Source organism: Loxodonta africana, chromosome 9 (genome assembly GCF_030014295.1).
Source record: "Loxodonta africana isolate mLoxAfr1 chromosome 9, mLoxAfr1.hap2, whole genome shotgun sequence".
NCBI lineage: Eukaryota > Metazoa > Chordata > Mammalia > Proboscidea > Elephantidae > Loxodonta > Loxodonta africana.
In genome coordinates, this window is record NC_087350.1 from 53,099,845 (window position 1) to 53,120,634 (window position 20,790).

The 20,790-nt window shown below is 39.7% G+C and overlaps 2 protein-coding genes across 2 annotated transcripts; both read left to right on the plus strand.

Moving 5' to 3' along the window:
- The first annotated feature begins 3,669 nt into the window (after window positions 1–3,669).
- Window positions 3,670–6,950, plus strand: LOC100665206 (olfactory receptor 1B1-like). Its single transcript, XM_064290887.1, has one exon. The coding sequence runs from the start codon at window positions 5,515–5,517 to the stop codon at window positions 6,517–6,519; it is 1,005 nt and encodes a 334-aa protein (XP_064146957.1). The 5' UTR covers window positions 3,670–5,514; the 3' UTR covers window positions 6,520–6,950.
- A 6,495-nt stretch (window positions 6,951–13,445) lies between these two features.
- LOC100665494 (olfactory receptor 1f45-like) lies at window positions 13,446–16,235 on the plus strand. The gene has a single exon (XM_003407462.3). It carries the CDS (start codon window positions 15,252–15,254, stop codon window positions 16,233–16,235), a length of 984 nt encoding a protein of 327 aa, XP_003407510.2. The 5' UTR covers window positions 13,446–15,251.
- Window positions 16,236–20,790: the final 4,555 nt, after the last annotated feature.

Below are 20,790 nucleotides of genomic sequence, written 5' to 3' on the forward strand. Positions count from 1 at the left end.
TATTCTCTGTGTCCATTCAACCAGCTCCTATCTCCCTCTTCCTTCTCATCTCAGCTCCAGACAGCAGTTGCCCACATAGTCTCATGTCTCTACTTGAGCCAAGAAGCTCACTCCTCACCAGTATCATTATTTATCTTATAGTCTAGTCCAATCCTTGTCTGAAGAGTTGGCTCTGGGAATGGTTCCAGTCTTGGACTAACAAAGGATCCGGGGACCATGACTTCCAGGGTCCCTCTAGTCTCAGTCAGAAAATAAAATCAGATCTTTTTATGAGAATTTGAGATCTGCATCCCACTGTTCTTCTGCTCCATCAGGGATTCTCTGTTGTGTTCCCTATCAGGGCAGCACTTGGTGGTAGTTGGGCACCATCTAGTTCTCAGGCTGATGTACTGTCTGGCTTATGTGGCCCTTTCTGTCTCTTGGGCTCATCTTTACCATATGTCTTTGATATTCTTCATTCTCCTTTGCTCCAGGTGCACTGAGACCAAATGATACATCTTAGATGGCCACTTGCTAGTGTTTAAGATCCCAGATGCCTCTCACCAAAGTGGGATGCAGAAAGTTTTCTTAATACATTTTGTTATTTCAATTGATTTAGATGTTCCCTGAAATCATGGTCCCTAAACTCCCATTCCTGCTACTCTGGCCTTCAAAGTATTCAGTTGTATTCAGGAAACTTCTTTGATATAGTTTAGTGCAGTTGTGCAGGCCTCTCCTGTATTGTGTGTCTTTCCTTTCACCTAAAATAGTTCTTATCTACTAATTAGTGAATACCTATCTCCCTCCCTCCCCACCCTCATAACCATCAAAGAATATTTTCTTCTGTGTTTAAACTTTTTCTAGAGTTCTTATAATAATGGTCTCATACAATATTTGTCTTTTTGCAACTCATTTCACTCGGAATAATCCCTTCCAGATTCCTCCATGTTATGTTTCATGGATTCATTGTTGTTCTTAATCATTGAGTAGTATTCCATTATATAAATATACCATAATTTATTTATCCATTCATCCGTTGATGGGCACCTTGGTAGCTTCCATCTTTTAGCTATTGTAAACAGTGCTGCAATGAACCTGGGTGTGCATATACCTGTTTGTGTGAAGGCTCTTATTTCTCTAGGATATATTCCAAGGAGTAGGATTGCTGGATTGTATGGTAGTTCTATTTATAGTTTTTTAAGAAAGCACCAAATCGATTTCCAAACCTGTTGTACCATTTTATCTTCCTACCAGCAGTGTATAAGTGTTCCAGTCTCTCCACAACCTTGCTAACATTTATTATTTTGTGTTTTTTGGATCAATGCCAGCCTTGTTGGGATGAGATGGTATCTCATTGTAGTTTTGATTTGCATTTCTCTAATGGCTAATGATCATGAGCATTTCCTTGTGTATCTGTTAGCTGCCTGAGTGTCTTCTTTGGTGAAGTGCCTGTTTATATCTTTTGCCCATTTTTTAATCGGGCATTTTTTAATTTTTTAATTTTGTAGTTGAGTTTTTGCAGTATCATGTAGGTTTTAGAGATCAGACACTGATCAGAATTGTCATAGCCAAAAACTTTTTCCCAGTCTGTAGGTATTCTTTGTACTCTTTTGGTGAGGTCTTTGGATGAGCATAGGTGTTTGATTTTTAGGAGCTCTCAGTTATCTAGTTTCTCTTCCGGTGTTTGTGCATTGTTAGTAATGTTTTGTATACTGTTTATGACATGTATTAGGGCTCCTAGCATTGTCCCTATTTTTTTTTCATGATCTTTATCGTTTTAGATTTTATATTTAGGTCCTTGATCCATTTTGAGTTAGTTTTTGTGCATGGTGTGAGGTAAGGGTCTTGTTTCATTTTTTTGCAGATGGGTGTCCAGTTATGCCAGCACCATTTGTTAAAGAGACTGTATTGTCCCCCATTTAACTGACTTTGGGCCTTTGTCACATATCAGCTGCTCATATGTGGATGGATTTATGTCTGGGTTCTCAATTCTGTTCCATTTGTCTATGTGCCTGTTTTTGTACCAGTACCAGGCTGTTTTGACTACTGTGGCGATGGAATATTCTCTAAAATCAGGTAGTTTGTGGCATCCCCTTTTGTCCTTCTTCTTTCAGTAATGCTTTACTTATCCAGGGCCTCTTCCCCTTCCATATGAAATTGGTGATTTGTTTCTCCATCTCATTAAAAAATGTCATAGGTGTTTGGATTGGAATTGCATTGTATCTATAGATCGCTTTGGGTAGAATAGACATTTTTACAACGTTGAGTCTTCCTATTAATGAACAAGGTATGATTTTCCATTTATGTAGGTCTCTTTTGGTTCTTGCTGTGGTGTATTGTAGCTTTCTTTGTACAGATCTTTACATCTCTGGTTAGATTTATTCCTAACTGTTTTATCTTCTTGGGGGCTATTGTAAATGGTATTGATTTGGTGATTTCCTCTTTGACGTTCTCTTGGCTGGTGTAGAGGAATCCAACTGATTTATGTATGTTTATCTTGTATCCTGATACTCTGCTGAACTCTTCTATTGGTTTCAGGAGTTTTCTTGAGGATTCTTTAGGGTTTTCTGTGTATAAGCTTAAGTCATCTGCAAATAGAGGTACTTTTACTTCTTTGCCAATTTGGATGCCCTTTATTTCTTTATCTAGCTTAATGGCTCTGGCTAGGACCTCCAGCACAATGTTGCGTAAGAGTGGTGATAAAGGGCATCCTTGTCTGGTTCCTGTTCTCAAGGGGAGTGCTTTCAGACTGTCTCCATTTAGGATGATGTTGGCTATTGGCTTTGTATAAATGCCCTTTACTATGTTGAGGAATTTTCCTTCTATTCCTATTTTGCTGGGAGTTTTTATCACAAATGGGTGTTGGACTTTGTGTAAAGTCATTTTCAATGGGCTTTTGTTTGTGGGATTCCTGTACAGTATGGATTGAGAGCAAATGTGAAGGGAGAGTTTTATGTTTGCCTCTACAAGGTGCCCAAGTCTTCCATCAGTCTGATAATGACTTTTATGTTAAAATTTCAGTTTGAAAGCTGTAGGATCATAGGTTTTATGTAAATCAGCATTCTCAATTCCATGTGTGGTACAGGCCAATAACTGAATTCCCACGGGAGATATTTTTCCTTCCACCTAGTCTAGGCTGGAAACCCTGGTGGCATAGTGGTTAAGAGCTACGGCTACTAACCAAAGGGTCGGCTGTTCGAATCTGCCAGGTGCTCCTTGGAAACTCTATGGGGCAGTTCTACCCTGTCCTATAGGGTCACTAGGAATCAGAATTGACTCGATGGCACTGGGTTTGGTTTTTTTGGTTTTAGTCCAGGCTGAGAGATTTGAGCTTCCTTTGGGTCTCCCATAGCTAATAGGTGTACATATTTTTTTCCTGTTTGCTTATACTCTTTCACAGAAGGTTTAGCCTTTTGAATGTCCTGATTTTATGTGGTGATCTCTAACCTCCTACCTCACACAGGTCTAAGCTCTCTTTTTCTGTCCTCACTTGGCAGTTAATTCTCAAGTCTCTGGACTCTGAACATAGATAAGCTGCTGCTCCCACCTAACTCCACTATCTTCACAATCACAGACAGTTTAGATCTTCATTTTTCAACTCCCTTTTTGATTATAGATCCTTAGAGTTCTCTCAATTTTCAAAAGCTTCGTTATGAATTTATAAGGGTGATTATTATATTTTATCAAATTTCTCTCCGTATTGAATGGGGGAGTGTTTGTGTTATTTAGTACCTCAGATTTCAGAAAGCTGAAGTTCTCAACATAACATGTGAAGATGAACAGCAATGTGAGACCTTACCAGGTTTAGGTAATAATACACTGGACAGGTGAGTCACTTAGCATGTTAAGATAGTTTAGGGACTAATAATAAAAGATGTTATAAACCAGAACAAACTGTTTGGAATTTATTCTGAAGGTTCTATTTAAAAATGAAGTCACGTGTTGAAAGTTTTACTCTCGCATCAGTGTAAAGGCGCTCAGGGAAGTTAGGTAGAGAAGCTAGTAAGGAGACTACTGAAATTAATATTGGTCATAGATGCTGAAGCTTAAACATTGATAGTGAATGGAGAGCAAAGGATGCATAAAAGGAAAAAAAATGTAAAATAAAGGAGTTGGATGTAGTGAGATCGGTGGGGGTGGGGTCCCCACAGTTTTTGTTTTAGGCGATCAGGGAATGATAATGTTGATGTCATTAACCAATACAAGAAATAAAGAAGAAAACCAAGTCATTCAATGATTATCTGAAGCTATTTCACTACAAAAGCCAACTACTTAGAAAGAACCATTTCTTTATATGTAATGTATTTTAATGATGTATTATGTTCTTTAAGGTTAAGAGAGAAGAAATCACGAAGACTGCATTGAGCTGAGGTGTGAATAGGCATGAAGTCTGCAGCAGGGTAAGGTGTGAGGAGTGGAAACAGTGAGTAAAGGTAAATTGTTCATGAGGTTTGCCATTGAAAGAATGTAAAGCAGTAGTTGGGTGAGCAGATAAGATTAAATAAAGGGATATTTTCACTGTGGGAGAATGCAAGGTGTGGAAGTACCTTGAAATTTGGCCTTTGTTCTGGGTTCCTGAGAGTGGAACCACACTTGGGGCTGATGAGTGGGGACTGACCAAACCAAGACAGACCATCTGGCACCTGAAGCTGACTAAACCTCAGGAGGCATGATGTAATCTATCATCGCCATGTGGGCAGGCTGATAAGAGCCCTGAACCAAAGGTTCAGATGAATTTTCTGGTTGGTGACCATGCACAAGAGAGGGTAATGTGTCCCCCTTTGGGACATGGAGGCTTTGTGCTGGGACTTCTCTAAGACCTTACCCTACGTGTCTCTTCATTTGTATCTTTTTAGGTCATAATAAATCCATAGTCATAAATATTGTGTACTGTTCATGAGATTCTGTGAGTTGTTCTAGTGAGTTATTGAACCCACAGGAGCAGTGACAGCCAGCAGGGGCTTGTACCTGCCTATTTGGCAGCCTGAAGGACTGTGTCCTTTTAATTTGTGACCTATGACCTAGCTCCAGGTGGTTAGGATCATAGAAGAGCTGCATGGGTAGCTGGTCTGAAGGATGGTGTTCATCTAACTTGTGAACTCTGACTCAGCTCTAGGTGGCTAGGGTTAGAGTGTTCCACATGGGTAGCTGACAATGAGGATGGAGAAATGAGAAAGGTGAGTACTGGACCCATCTCCACACTTTGGGATTGGATTCATGCTAATTCTTACCACACAGTTTGCAATGAAAATGGGCTTTGACCCCTTTACCCCTTGCTTAGTGAAGAAAGACTTTAGCAGGGTTTGTGAATTAAGGGGAAGGAGTCACTAGAATGAGAGAAAAGGAAGAAACAAGGGAGAGAAAATTCTATAATAAATTTAAGGGAGTGAAGAACTAGATTGGGAGGAAGAGGCATAGCAGGATCAGAGTTAACTCCAGGTGTTTAAGGTGCTTGACAAACATAGCTAAATTAAGTAGAATCATTAGGATCTGTAACTTCTGACCCATGACTTACTTTTTTTTTTCTTTATTGTTATGACATACTTTTTGATTCCAACTCTCTCAGACAGCTCCTCGTCACTCATCATGGGCTGTGCCCCCAATGCTTCACATTCTCCAGTCTTCCTGCTCCTTGGGCTTTCAAGAGCTAAAGTCCCTCACAACCTCCTCTTTCTTCTGTTCCTGGCTATTTACCTGACCACCATAATGGGGAACATGACTCTGGTGTTGCTCATCTCCCGTGACTCCAGGCTCCAGTCACCTATGTACTATTTACTTCGTGGCCTGTCTGTGATAGACATGGGGCTGTCCACAGTCACCCTGCCCCAGTTACTGTCCCATCTGGTCTCTGATTACCCAACCATTCCTGCTGACCGCTGCTTGGCCCAGTTCTTTTTCTTCTATGCATTTGGAGTTACGGACACACTTGTCATTGCTGTCATGGCTCTAGATCGCTATGTTGCCATCTGTGATCCTCTGCATTATACTTTGGTGATGAATCGGCAACTCTGTGCCTGCTTACTGACCTTTAGCTGGGTGGTATCCACACTGCACACTATGCTACATGTGGGACTCCTCTTACCCCTTCGATGGGTTGGGGATAATTGGGACAACGTTAACCTTCCCCACTTCTTCTGTGACCACCGACCACTTCTGCGAGCCTCTTGCTCAGACACGCATTCCAATGAGCTAGCCATATTCTTGGAGGGTGGCTTCCTTATGCTGGGCCCCTGTTCCCTCATTGTGCTTTCCTATGTTCACATTGGGGCCACCATCCTTCGTTTGCCTTCAGCTGCTGGTCGTCGACGTGCGGTCTCCACCTGTGGGTCCCATCTCACTATGGTTGGGTTCCTCTATGGTACCATTATTTGGGTCTACTTCCAGCCTCCTTCACAGGAATCTCAGGACCAAGACATGGTGGCTGCAGTGATGTACACAACCATCACACCCTTGGCCAACCCGTTTGTATACAGTCTCCGCAATAAGGATGTAAAGAGTGCGCTCCGCAGACTGCTTGGCCGGGGGAGGGTGGACTCCTGATTAGTCCACCTAAGGACCACATTGGATAGGTGAAGACAAGAATGGGAAGATTTTGAGCATTGTTGGTTATAGGGAGATGAGAGGGAGGAATGACAAGAACAATTTAAGAAATTCCAGATTTGGCCCTTCGTGATGTGGTGCTCTGGCAGAACTGTGAACGTTATACCTTCATGCCCACATGTACCCAGAGCTCCCTCATTAGCACACATTTGGAACCATTTCTCAAGGTCATTTAACTTTAATACAATTTTTTTTTTAATTAAGGAATATTTTAAACTCATAGAAAATAGGCAGAACAGAATATTATCATTACTTAGCTTCAATAATTATCAATTTATGGTATTATAGGTTGTGTACTCCCCAGAAGATACGTTTAAGTCCTAACCCCTGTATCTGTGAATGTGACATTGTTTGGAAAGGAGTTTTTCTTTTGTTATTAGTTAAATGAGGTCATATTAGTGTAGAATGGGTCCTCATCCCAATCCCTTCTGTCAGGGGACAGCCCCAGCAAGGAAAGACCCTCATGGTACGTCCTGGCAGATAATCTGAAGAATTGACACATAGCCCTTTCCAGACTCATGAGTTTATTCAGGGAAACTTACTGACACGGGCAAGCAGCTGCTCTCCAGTGGTGGCTGGCTGGAGTATTTTCTACAACCACCTAGCAAGGGACCCAAGCTTAGATACCATTCCAGTTGGGACCAAGGCTCATTGTTTTTCTCCCACATCCTTGGGTAGTCGGTGTTCCCAGGGACTTCAAGTCCAGGCCCAGATGTTTTCCTTCTTGTTGCTAAGGCATTCCTCAGTCTTGGCCACTGGCCCAGCCATGCCACTCCGGGCCTCCTACCTTGGCCGAAGTCCATCCTGAATTCATCCCCAGCATGCGTCCGGGAAGAGTAAAGCTGATTCCATTAGGGAGGGGATGCATATAGCTGAATAGCATTACCTTACACCTTCTGAGTGGTGTCTAATAAAAGGGGAGAACAGACACAGAAACAGAGTCATGTACAGGGAGAAGACAGACACCATGTGATGAGGAAGGCAGATGTATCTATAAGCAGCAAAGGAATGCCAAAGATTGCCAGCAACCACCAGAGACTAGAAGAGAGGTATGGAACAGCTCCTCTCTCAAAGCCTGCAGGAGGAATCAACAGTGCCAAGACCCTGATTTGGACTTCTAGTCCCCAGACCTGTGAGAAAATATATTTCTGTTCTTTAAAGCCACCCAGCTTGTGGTATTGTGTTATGGCCAGCACAGGAAGCTAAGACACATGGCCAATAATGTATCATCTCTCCCTCTAGCCACACCTCTCCTGTGTTCTTTTGCTATAAATCTCAGGTGTTATATAATTCATCTACTATGCCACCATGGTTTCCTCGTAAGCCATATGTCACTATTATTATGTGTAATAATGAGACCAAACAAGACTGTTTCCAATTTGTATATTATCTCAGATCTTTCAATACATACTCCTTCTGCTCTTTCTTCTCTTAGTTCTGAAAGCCTTGTTTAAATCATGTAGTCTAAATATGATAAGCAAATGGCTAGAGAAGGATAACGACATGATAACAGCTGTTAGAGCTGTCCCCCTACTATTTCACAATCTCCCATGTCTTGCACCTAATTCAACTGCATTAAGATGTTTGTATTTGTAGAAAATACTCAATAATTACAGGAAAGGTAAATTAGAAAGGATAGCTTCTTGAGAAAATGAACTGGGAACCAGTTTCCGTTGGGGTTTCTTCATGCCTGGCTATTGATATTGTAGAAGACTATGATGTCCCCCAAAAGGGGTAGACATCCCTACAGGAACAATTATTTTTAGAAGTTTCAGGGTCTTTGCCTTAGTGAGACCTAGGTCTAAGGAAGGAGAAGGAAAAAGTTCCTAAGCCACAGTCCCAGATAATAAGAGAAACTGGAGGGGCTCAGCCCAAGTCTAATTATACTTCTTGTGGACACAATTGTAGTCTCCTGGGGTTAGTAGAGTCCCAGAGTGAGTGCACATAAGTAAGGCTGCTTATTGGGATGAGCTTCCCTATAGAAAATATTTTTGGAAAGATGACAAAAAAAGGATCCCTAATTCTGTGAGCATGTGAGGAAGAGGGAGCACAGCTCTGTTCAGTTTTGCTAACTTGGATGTACGATGTTAGATACAGAGGGAAGGTGAGAGTAAGGGCACCATCTGTCCTAATAGTAAATGGAAAGGGATTATAAAATAATAAATATAATACTCTTGTAGAAAATGTGATATCAGTACCAAGAAGACTATAGAAAGTAGAATAAGGCAACCATGGAGAGTATGGAGAGTTATTTCATAGTTCCAAGATGTTAGAAATGTGTGACAGAGGACCTAATATATTTTATGAAAGTTTGGAGTATCTGGTGTAGAAACAGAAAAGGAAGTTCTGATTTACATATATTAGAATCAGCCACTGTGAGTCATCAACTTGAGAGGGAGTAGACTAAAAATAGAATTTAGATCAAAAAAGCATTAAATACAGCATATTCCTAACATGTAGTTATTGATATGAGTGAAGACCCACAAAATTGGTTCTTTAATCAAAGAGGAAAGTCAAGTAAGACCAGGTGTGGGGATTTCACATTCTAGTTCTCTTCTCTCCCTTCTTCCTGACTCCAGATGTCCCTGAAACACCAGATAGTAACTGAGACACTGGTGATGTTTTTCTGTCCCTTTCCAAGGATTCTCTTTCTTCTTCCACCATATTTCAGTTTTGCTTAAGTTGTTCAAATGAGGTCTATGTGTGTATCTTCACATCGCCCCTAAAAAGAACTAGTCTTCTCTCGACTCTTGCCCTAGAATCAGCATCATTGATCCCTCAAATTTCCCTGGACATGATCCACAGAGCTCTGGCTCTGAGGGAAGCAATGCTGAGATTTGGAAAATAAATAAGACAGAGAAGAATCCTTGGAAAGGTCAGCCAACAAAAACACTACCACAGCTTATTACTATTATTTCATGTAATTAATTTAAATTTACAGTTTTGTTTCATTTGGAAGGAAATAGACTCTCTATGTTATTAAATTCTTATTCTCATCTTAGATAAATCAACACTGTCTGCCACATTTCTTTCTTAAAGACCTTTTTCTCCCACCCTTTCCCCATAAAGGGACTTATTTCATTTCTCTTGCTTCAAACCTATTCTTCTCTTTCACCTTCATCTATACCTCCATGCAGACATCGCTGTGTCATCACTGCCTCAAATAGGTAATAAAATCGCAAGAGCATAGAGTTTGAGCCATATCCAGTAACACAGAGAAAGACATGGGAAGAAGAACAGACAAAAGAACTGACCTTGGAAAAATGTAAGTTTTCTTCCTCTTTTAAGCTCAGGGTTTATGTATAGTCTTTGGAGTAAAGAAAGCACCAAGACAGCTGTCTTGAAAACAGAGTTTGATTCTTTTCTGGGGGTAGTTTACTATTCTGGCATCCCCACAATAATAACTGTCTTAATGCTTGGTATACTCATTGATTAAGGTATAATTTGTGTCTTCTGGAAAAGCTAGGAAGGATCAAACCATAATAACCTAGCACTAGTCCTTTTCCTTGAACCGAGTACAGATAAGAAAATTGCCATTTAATATTTTTGTTTATTTCTGCCCATCTACGATGGCACTGGGTTCTGGGACTTGCTTATTTATCACATTACATTTTCTTCATTGTGGTAAATACATATGAAATAAAACATTTGCCATTTCAACATTCTTCACATGTATAATTTAGGGATGTTGTGTTCATCATGTTATGCAATCATCACTATTATCTGTTTCCAAATTTTTTCCATCACCCTTAACAGAAGCTCAGTGTCTCCTAAGCAATGAGTCCCCCTTTCCCCCTCCTTCCTACTTGCCACTGGTAACCACTAATAAACTTAGGTCTGTATACATTTGCCTATCCTAGATATTTCACGTAAGTGGAATTAAATAATATTTGTTTTTTGTGATTGACTTATTTCACTCAGCAAGATGTTTTTAAGGTTCATCTATGTTTTAGCATGTATCAAGACTTCGTTGCTCTTTACGGCTTAGTATAGTTCATTGCATATATGTACCATATTTTGTTTATCCATTCATCTGTTGATGAACATTTAGGTTGTTTTCATCTTTTGGCTATTGTGAAAAGTGCTGCAATGAACATTTGTGTACATGTATCTGTTTTTGTTTCTGCTTTCAATTCTTTAGGTGTATACCTAGAAGTAGAATTGCTGGATCATATGGTAATTCTGTGTTTAACTTTTTGAGGAATCCCATACTTTTTTCCACAGAGACTGTACCATTTTTCAACCCATCTAGCAATGGATAAGGGTTCCAATTTCTCCACATCCATGCCAACACCTGTTCTTTTCCCCTTTTTTTCTAATCATAACCATCTTAATGGGTGTGAAGTAATATCTTGTTGTAGTTTTAATTTGAATTTTGCTAATGATTTATGATGTTCATCATCTTTTCATGTGCTTTTTAGCCATTTGTATTTCTTCTTTGATGAAATATCTATTCAAGTCCTTTATCCATTTTTTGATTTGGTTTTTGTCTTTTTGTTGTGGGAGTTCTTTATACATTCTAGATATTAACCCATAAGTATTCCATGTTGTGCAACCATTACTACCATTCATTTGCAAAAACTTTCATCACCCTTAACAAAAAATCAGTGCCTTTAAGCAATAACTTCTCTTTTCCTCTTCCCACTAATAAACCTTGGTTTACATGCATTTGCCTACTTAAGATATTTCAAATAAGTGGCATCATACAATATTTGTCCTTTTGTGTCTGGGTTATTTCACTCAGCATAATGTTTTTAAGGTTAATTCATGTTGTGGAGTGTATCAGAACCTCATTTCTCTTGATGACTGAATAATATCCCATTGTATGGATATAACAAATTTTGTTTATCCATTCACCTGGGAATGGACATGTAGGTTGTTTACACCTTTGGGTTATTGTGAATAGTACTGCAATGAACTCTGGTGTAGAAGTATCTATTTGAGTTCCTTCTTTCAGTTCTTCTGGGTATATACCTAGGAGTGGAGTTTCTGGGTCATATGAGAATTCTATGTTTAACTTTTTGAGGAACTGCCAAACTGTTTTCCGCAGTGGCTGTACAATTTTTAAAATACCACCAACCATGGATGAAGGTCGCAATTTCTCCATATTCTTGCCAACATTTGTTGTTTTCCATTTTTCTGATCGTAGTCTTCACAGTGGGGGTGAAGTGTTATCTCATTGTGGTTTTGATTTGCATTTCCATAATGACTAATGATGTCCAGCATTTTTTTTTATGTGCTTATTGGCTATCTGTACATCTTCTTTGGTGAAATATCTATCTATTCAAGTCCTTTGCCCATTTTTTAATTGAGTTGTTTGTCTTTTTGTTGTTATGAGTAGTTTTGTCATTCTCTTAGGTACAAAACATTATTCTTAATGGCTACCTAGTTTTCATTATGTGAATGTACTAGAATTATTTAACTTGTTCTCTATCATCAGATATAAAGTTATTCAATTTGGAGATATCCCGAGATGAATATTCTTGTACAATGATTCTGTGATCATCTCTGATTATTTCCTTAGGACAAATTCCCCCAATACTAATTCCTTTGTCAAAGGTTGTGAATTTTCTTAAGGTTCTTTATCCAACTAGCCAAATTGCTTTCCTGAAAGATAATGCAAAGTTGCACTTCATCTCTATGGGTTAATACCTACATTAACATAATTGTTGGAAATAACAATGAAAAAATCAAAATTGATGGGTAAGATGATACCATGTTTATTAAGTGACATTTCATTAATCATGAGTGAGCCATGGTAGCACAGTTGTTAAGAGCTTGGCTGCTAATCAAAAGGTTGGCAGTTCAAATCCATCAGCAGCTCCTTGAAAACCCTAAGAGGCAGTTCTACTCTGTTCTGTAGGGTCTCTATGAGCTGGAATCAACTCGATGGCAATGAGTTTGGTTTTGGTTTGGTTTAGTACACTATTCTGTAAAGAAAAGCCTGGCCATCTACTTCTGAAAATCAGCCAATGAAAATCCTATGGATCCTGATGACTGGATCCACTACCGATCATGAGATGGTGCAGAACTGGGCAGCATTTTGTTCCATTGTGCATGGGGTTGCCAAGAGTCAGGGGCCGATTTGACAGCAGCTACAAGTACACTATTCTTTCAAATGTTTGATAACCCATCCTCACTCTTTTGTGCTCTGAAATCACCTTGTTTATTTCTTGTTAGGGGCAGTTTTCGTGTTATATTAGGTTGAATGTTATATGAGAAACAATACGTAATAGTGGATATTAAATATTTATACATGTGGTCCACTAATTAATGATAGTCTGAACATGTATGACTGAAAAGATTTTGGAAAACCAAACTCCAGCTAAAGGGATTATGATGTGGCTTAGGATAATGCGACAGATGCAAAAGAAAAATGGAGTCTAATGAATTGAATATCTTCGTGATGAAAGGCAATGTGAATGTCTGACATGATATCCAGTAGAGGCAAAAGGCAATCAATTTTGAATGATTTCAGCGCTATTCGAGGGAAATGTCCCTGACAAGTGGACTCAAGTATCTAATCCTTTTTGTAGGTGAACTCCTATAGTGGAAATAGACATTTTAGAAACCAGAGTCATGCCTAACTATTTGGCTTTTGGTTGAAGTTATCAAAATTATCATATGCATTTGCTCTTCGTTTCCTTTAGATATTTCAGCAAAATAATAATAAAGGAAAAATCCCATAACATTAAGGGAAAATAATCAGCATATGTCATATTTCAGTGAATTTCTAGGAGAAAGAGAAACAGAAAAATGATCCTTTAGAGTACCCAGGAGAGGATTGCAATGGAGGACATTGTTTATCTCCCTGGCAGGGGCACTCAAACCAAAGGAAGCCTGTACCAAGGAGAGTGAGAGGGAGAATACAGAATGGGTACAGAATATAAAGAAACTAACCAGGGTTTCCAAAGAAGCTAATGGAAATGATAAAGTCTGCCTACAGTACGACTAAGTCAGCCATTCCACAAAGATGTCTCCATCTTCACCTATTGCCAATACTAGATCATGAAAGCCTAGCATTTTATCCTCCAGTGAGAGCTGGTATCTCTTCTGTAAAAGAGAAAGAATTACTGTTGTTGTTATTGATTCCAACTCATGGTGATCCCATGGAATTAATATCCCAGAATAAACCCTGTTTTTATTTGGGAGAAATAGTATAAAGGTAAAATCCTCATATGATCGTATAGTCAATTGTTCTGTTCCTGGGAGGGAATAGAGGAGAAAAATATATACAAATACAACAACAGAAGAATTGACATATGCTACTTAGAACAAGCAACCCCAAGTTACCAAACCTGACAAACCAAACATAAAAGAAAAAAGTCAATATTAAAAAAAAAAAATGAATAACTGGCTCCAGAAGAAATTTCAAACATTCAAGGAAGAAAAGGTAATATAAAAACATGTATTCTCAGAGAATTGTATCCACAAAATAAGACAAGGACACTATGATAAAGGAACAAACAAAACAAGAAAAAGTTGAGAGAAATTAACCCTATGACTGCAAGAATAAAATAAATGTCAGTGACAAATCACAAATATCCCAGGACCTAGACAGACAAAAAGATAGCACACATAAGAAAAAAAAACAGAGACTTAGCTAAAGAATAAAACAGGTCTAATACCCTAATAGTAGGAGTACCTACTAGTTAGAAATTTATTATTTGATGAATAGCTCTTCCAGAAAGTTAACATAATTAACTTAATATTCAATTAACTTAATATCCCATTAGTAGCTCTTCCAGAACAAATGGAAGAGAGGAAGTTGAGGGAGTACGTAATCAAAGAAATAATAGAAGAAAATTATTCAGAGCCCAAGATGGGCATGCATCTTACTAGACCCTTAGTAGAAAGGATCTACAAAGTTTATCACAGAATTAAAAAGGAACTATATTTTGCAACATCTCTGTACGATTTTGGGATATCAGGAATAAATATCCTAAAAGCTTGCCAGAAAGAGTAATACTTAAAAAAGGAAAAGAATCAGACTGGCATCAGACTTCTTATCAGCAATATTAGATGATAGGAAACAAAGGAATAATGCCTTTAGCAATCAAGTCTGATTGCAAAATGAAAATACTTACAGATGCAAAGACTCAGAAAGTTTATTTCCTATGACTCTATTCTGAGGTAGTTACTTGAATATGTGTAAGAAATGAGGATGAGAACCATAACAGACAAAGCCAGAAGATATTTAACTGTGTCTTTTAAATCGAGAAATTGTAAGTGCTGAGGGGAGTCCCTGGGTGGTGCAAATGGTTAATGTGTGCTTGGTTGCTAATGGAAAGGTTGGAGGTTTGAATCCATCCAGAGGCACCTAGGAAGAAAAACCTGTGATCTACTTCTGAAAAATCAGCCATTGCAAACCCTACGGAGCACAGTTCTTCTTTGACATGCATGGGGTTGCCGTAAGTCAGAGTCAACTGAATGGCAACTGCTTTTTTTTTTATTTTAAAGTGTGAATAAATGAGCCTGGAATAAATGAAGGAGTGGGAGGGTGGATGGGTAGAAAGATAATGGCAAGTGAGAGACATCAAAAAAATTTTTTTTTGGAAACTAGCAATATACATACAAAAAAAAAAAGACGTTTCCCATAAACTATCCCTAGAGTAAATTGCAGCATTATTTGATCCCAACATTCTTCTGACAGGTGATGTGAATTGTGTCTTATGGCCATGATAAACAGGACAGAAGTGACTGAATTCATCTTATCAGGCCTGTCCAATTGGCCAGAGATGCAACCAGTCATTTTTGGGATTGTTCTTGCCATGTACCTGGTAGCAGTTGTTGGCAATGCTCTTGTGGTAATTGCTGCCCACTTAGACACCAAGCTTCAGACACCCATGTATTTCCTTCTCAGCCAGCTTTCCTTTGTCGACATATTTCTGACAACCATCACTGTGCCCCAGATGCTGGTGCACACACTGTCTGTGGATCGAACCATCTCCTTTAATCGCTGCATGGTTCAGTTGTTTTTCTTTATGACTGTGGGCAGCATGGAAGGTCACCTGTTGGCTGCCATGGCCTATGACCGCTATGTTGCCATCTACAATCCTTTAAGATACTCTACCATTGTTAGCCGCCACCTCTGTCTGCGCATAACCTTGACCTCATGGGTGGTTGTCAACCTCGACAGCCTCCTTTACAGTATGCTGGTCAGCCGCTTAACCTTTTGTGGCAACCAGGTCACCCACTTCTTCTGTGATATCACGCCCCTACTGCAGCTCTCCTGCACCCGACCAGTGGTCAATGAAATGCTAATCTTCACGGAGGGTGTAGCTGTGGTGGTCAGCCCTTTCTTCTTCATTTTGGGCTCCTATGCCCACATTGGTGTTGCTATAGCCCGCATGCACTCTGTTGCTGCCTTGCGCAAAGCCTTGTCCACCTGTAGCTCTCATATCCTGGTTGTGCTGCTCCTGTATGGCTCTGTGATCCGAATGTACCTCCGGCCATCCTCTGGCTATGATCTGGACCAGGACCACTACGTCGCCATTTTCTACACAGTGGTTACCCCTATGCTAAACCCACTCATCTACAGCCTAAGGAACCAGGAGGTTAAGGGTGCTCTGTGGAGGCTTGGCAAGAAACTCTGCATCTCGGGAAACTTCCAACCTGGCTCACAGGCAAACAGGAAATGGCAGCAGATCTCTTGAGTCCAAGGAGTTAACATGTAACCTGAAAATGTCTCGGATAGGTGGGTTATATAACTAATCACTGATATGACTCACATTCCCACGGACAATCTTCGTCTTGTCTCTCTCTTGCATGGATTTGGGAAAAGTGTGTTGATAAATAAACAGTTCAGATCCCTGTTGGCCACCTAGAATCTCAGAACATTGGAACTGGAAAGATATTTTTTTTAATTACCAAAATTAAACCTCTCATCTTTTGGCTATATTATCTGGGGCTCAGATGACTACTAAAAAATGCTTACAAATCAGTATGACTTGCATATTTTGAACATTTTGGTGATGGTGTATCATGTAATGTCTTTCTAAGATGGGTGAACACTCCAAAATTTAGAGGCCTGATAGAGGAGGTAGCAAAGGAAACTGAGAAGTGGCCATTGGTAGGAAAAAAAGCAGGTTAAGTTTGACACGTCAGAATCCTAGAAAAGGTAGTGCGTGCTTCCAGGATTGAGGAGTAGTCATTCTCACAACTGCAGTTGAGAGGTCAATGAGAACAGAGTATTAACTATTGGATTTGGCAAACCGTAGGTTATTGGAAGCTTTGATAAGAACAGTTATGTAAATTCTTGGGTCACAAATTTCCAGTTAGAATCATTTTAGGATAAAATATCAAGTGAGGAAGTGGAGACCATGCTTGTGTTTTTGTTGTTGTTAGCTGCTACAGAGACACTTCAGTGAGTTTTTCAGAGAATGTAGGCAAGTGATGTGTCATATAACCATATCTTGCTACAATAAAAGATGGGAAACAGAGTCTCCAGATGTTCCCAGTTAAAACTTTGAGAATCCTATTATTAATGAAGAAGAAGAAGAAAATAATAGATAATGGGAGTAGCTGAAAGCCTCTTCCACAAGCCTTTTTCCACTGTTAGTCGAGCCACAAAATTTCTTGCTTTTACCTCTGAATCTCTGGGTTGTTTACCTCTGTGTGTTCTCTCTGAACAACCCTCAGTCCCAGGCTCTGTGATTTTGGCAAATTTCAGACTCTCTTCAGGTTCCTTTTCAAAGATGTCTTTCTGTGGCTCAGATGACCCCACTAATGCTATTATATTTCTGTAAGCTGTACCTAAACAATACCAAAAAAGTAACGCAGTCAAATCAGTTCTGACTCATGGCGACCCCATGTACGTCAGAGGAGAACTGTGCTCTATCGGATTTTCAGTAGCTGATTTTTTGGAAGTAGATAGCCAGGATTTTTCTTCCAAGGCACCTCTGAGTGGGCTTGAACCTCCAACCTTTCAGTTAGCATCTGAGGGGTTTTACTGTACCACACTCCACACTCTCTTGAGAACCTGACTGTTCAAAGTTTGGTCCATGTACAAGCAGCATCGGCGTTGCCTGGGAGCTTGTTAGAAATGTACAATATCAGTCCCCCTCCTACATCCTAGTTCAACTGAATCAGAACCTGCCATTTAACAAGATTCTCCAGCTGATTTATGCCACATTACAGTATGAAAAACACTGCTCTTGGGTGATACTCACCTCAGAATGCTCTGTTCAAGTAGAAAAGCAATGTTTATTTAAAGATGGCATGATCTTCTGCCCCCTTCCCTACCATCAAGGAATGCGGCACTGGAGGGTGCTCACTTTTCTCCCATTTCTTACAGATGTGTAGGTTCTGTTACTCTAGGTAACAGCTTTATCTCTGCAAATATCCTAGCTGAGGAAGGGTACAGAGTGTACCTGTGCTGTTTAGCATCACCAGTTACACAAAGAAAAAAAATCCCACAACCATACTCATTTGCTTCCAAAGCCTATTAAATTAACCCCACCTGATTCTGATTATTGGAGCCCTGGTGGCACAGTGGTTAAGAGCTACTGCAGCTAACCAAAAAGGTCAGCTGCTGACCAAAAGGATCAGCAGTTCAAATCTACCAGCCTGTCCTTGGAAACTGTATAGGGTGGTTCTACTCTGTCCTATAGGTTCACTATGAGTTGGAATCGACTCAACAGCAGCAAGTTTATGGGACTCTGATTATCAGCCATTGATTATATTGTTGATGCATTTACATCAGCCAGGCTTCAGTGCAAGAACTGAAGGGATGTCAACAGCATGAGTGAAAAGGGATTGGAAATGTGTTGAAGGACAGATGAAACCTTGGATGGGAAAATAACCTAATTTTAATCTGGCCCCAAAGGGGAATGTTCAAGGGTGGTATGACACGTCAAGGCCTCTGAGAAAATGACCGAGGCTCAAGCCAGAATGACAGACAATTCCTGTGATTAAACCTCAGAGACTCAAAAGTCAAATTGGAAGTTGATGTGTTTGTGGGTGTACAGGGACTACCCAAAGTGACACAGATCATGAAACCTTTGAGATAACCATGTACAGTAGTCAGCAGGAGATGCATTTGTCTCTTCCTGATAATTTGGAATTATCACTATGGCATTTAATCACCGTTCTAGCAGCAGCGAGATTTTCACTTATTTCTTAAATTTATTTAATGCATACCTGATAAAGATGATCTATGTGCCAGGAATTGTGATCAATGCTTAGGCTATGTATCCTGAAAGAGTTTACAAAAAAGGAGAGGGAAATAGAGTGTAAACAAATAAGAGTAATGAAATGAAGAGAAGGATTCAAAGGGTAAACAGTGGGAACACATAAAAGGTATATTCAATTATCCTGGGATGTGGAGTTGAGGTGCTGACCTGAAAATACTTTTATAACTAAGGTGGCTATATAAATTATTGTCTCACTTCTGAGAGATAAAGGGGGAAGTATTAATAATTACACTGAAACAGTAGGAGTAAGTAGGTCTTTTGTGCAACTGGTCTCTCAAAAATTATTCATCTAAAGAGGTCAGAATGAAAACAGAGTTCAGAAGCCCAAGGGAAAATGCTAAAAGGCTTTGCTGAAGGTGGTAGAGAGCTAAAGTATGAACTCTGCATCCAGAAACCATGAGTTGCAGCCCCAGCTTTGGCATACTTACTGTGTAATCTTAGACAATAATTTAACTATTTTGTGCCTCAATTACGCATTTGTAAAGAAAGGAGTAGCAGTACATATCTATCTTAGGCTGATTTCTCTAGGGAAGGAAAACTAGTGAAAAACTCATGGACTTTGGGGCAGGCATCAGCTGGAGGCTTCCACTAGCATATGTGATTGTAGGGGCTGAGAACCAAGAATCAGCAGGTCAAACAGCAGGCTGCTGACTCACAGGGCTGTGGAGCTGGTGAATCCCAAAGTCAGCAGGTCAGATGACAAGTTGTTTGCTCATGTTCCAAGAACTGTAGGTCAGATGATGATGAGCTAAAAACAGATCCAGGCCACACCCCTGGGAAACTCCCTTTACAGCTGATTGGCTGATCACATCATGGAAGTGACTACATTATATCACAAAATGGGAGATATTACAACAGATCACAAAATGGAGGATAATTACATAATACTAAGAATCATGGCCTAGCCAAATTGACATATAACATTAACTATCACAGTCCACCCCTTGTCAGCTTGGCACCTGTACACATCTCCTTAAATCATACATAATCTGTAAATAAAGACAATTATAAAGTCATACTTGTGCCTAATATATACAACTAACCTGTGTACAACCAAAACAAACACACTAGCTTTTACATTTACATCTTATATTTTATAAGTGCTGAAATAAGAATGGGAAGAAGACAAAAATATTTTACACATACACATATATACATATAATAAAACAAGAAAGAAATACTCATAACAATTACAGTCCTTGTTTCTGCAACTGGTCATGCTGTCATAATTGGTATTTAAAACTACCTTCTTTCATCACCCATTCCATATTCCCTTTACCCTCAGCAAGTTCCTTAGCTGGTCATGGTTCTTTACCTAGTGGGGTGACCCAAACCTTCATTCCTAAAGTCTGGGCCATTAGTAGTCATGTCAGAATTAGGTTGCTATAGTTTTCCATTGACTTTAATCACATGGCATGGTAGTACAAAGTGATGCCCTAAGGGATCTTCTGTATCTCAGACATACTCTTCTTTACCTCCATTATGTAATGTCAATCCAATTTCCCTTTGGAAATCAAGATCAGTCACACCAGCCAATATAGTAACTCCCTCCTTTGCCTATTGATACAGAGGAATGAGCCCCAAATGGCTGGGTGGCACTCTAATCAGTGCTGTGTCTCCAGGTGGGAGCACTGCTCCCTTTGAAACTAATCCTGTAGAGCTCAAAGCATAAGGTCAGGGGAACAGGAAGCAAAAATTTTGCAAGTGGGTCACTAGGGATAATAGTGAATGGTGCCACTCCAACTTCCATCTCTTGGTTCCTGGATCCATGAATCCTGGCTGTGGGAGAAACTGCACCATATATTTGATGCTAATTTAGAGTATATACAGTTTCCTGGAGAACATTGCCCCAACCCTACAATGTATCGCCACCCAGATGGTGCCATAATTGTATCTTTAGAAGGCCATTCCATTGTTCTGTCAAGGCAGCTGCTTCAGGATGATCGGAAACATGGTAGGAGCAGTAAATTCCATGATCATAGGCCCATTGCCACGCTTTATTTGCTGTGAAGTAAGT

Excerpts from the sequence above, each read along its gene's own strand:
- LOC100665206 (XM_064290887.1), top strand. The coding sequence starts at position 5,515 with ATGACATACTTTTTGATTCCAACTCTCTCAGACAGCTCCTCGTCACTC.
- LOC100665494 (XM_003407462.3), top strand. The coding sequence starts at position 15,252 with ATGGCCATGATAAACAGGACAGAAGTGACTGAATTCATCTTATCAGGC.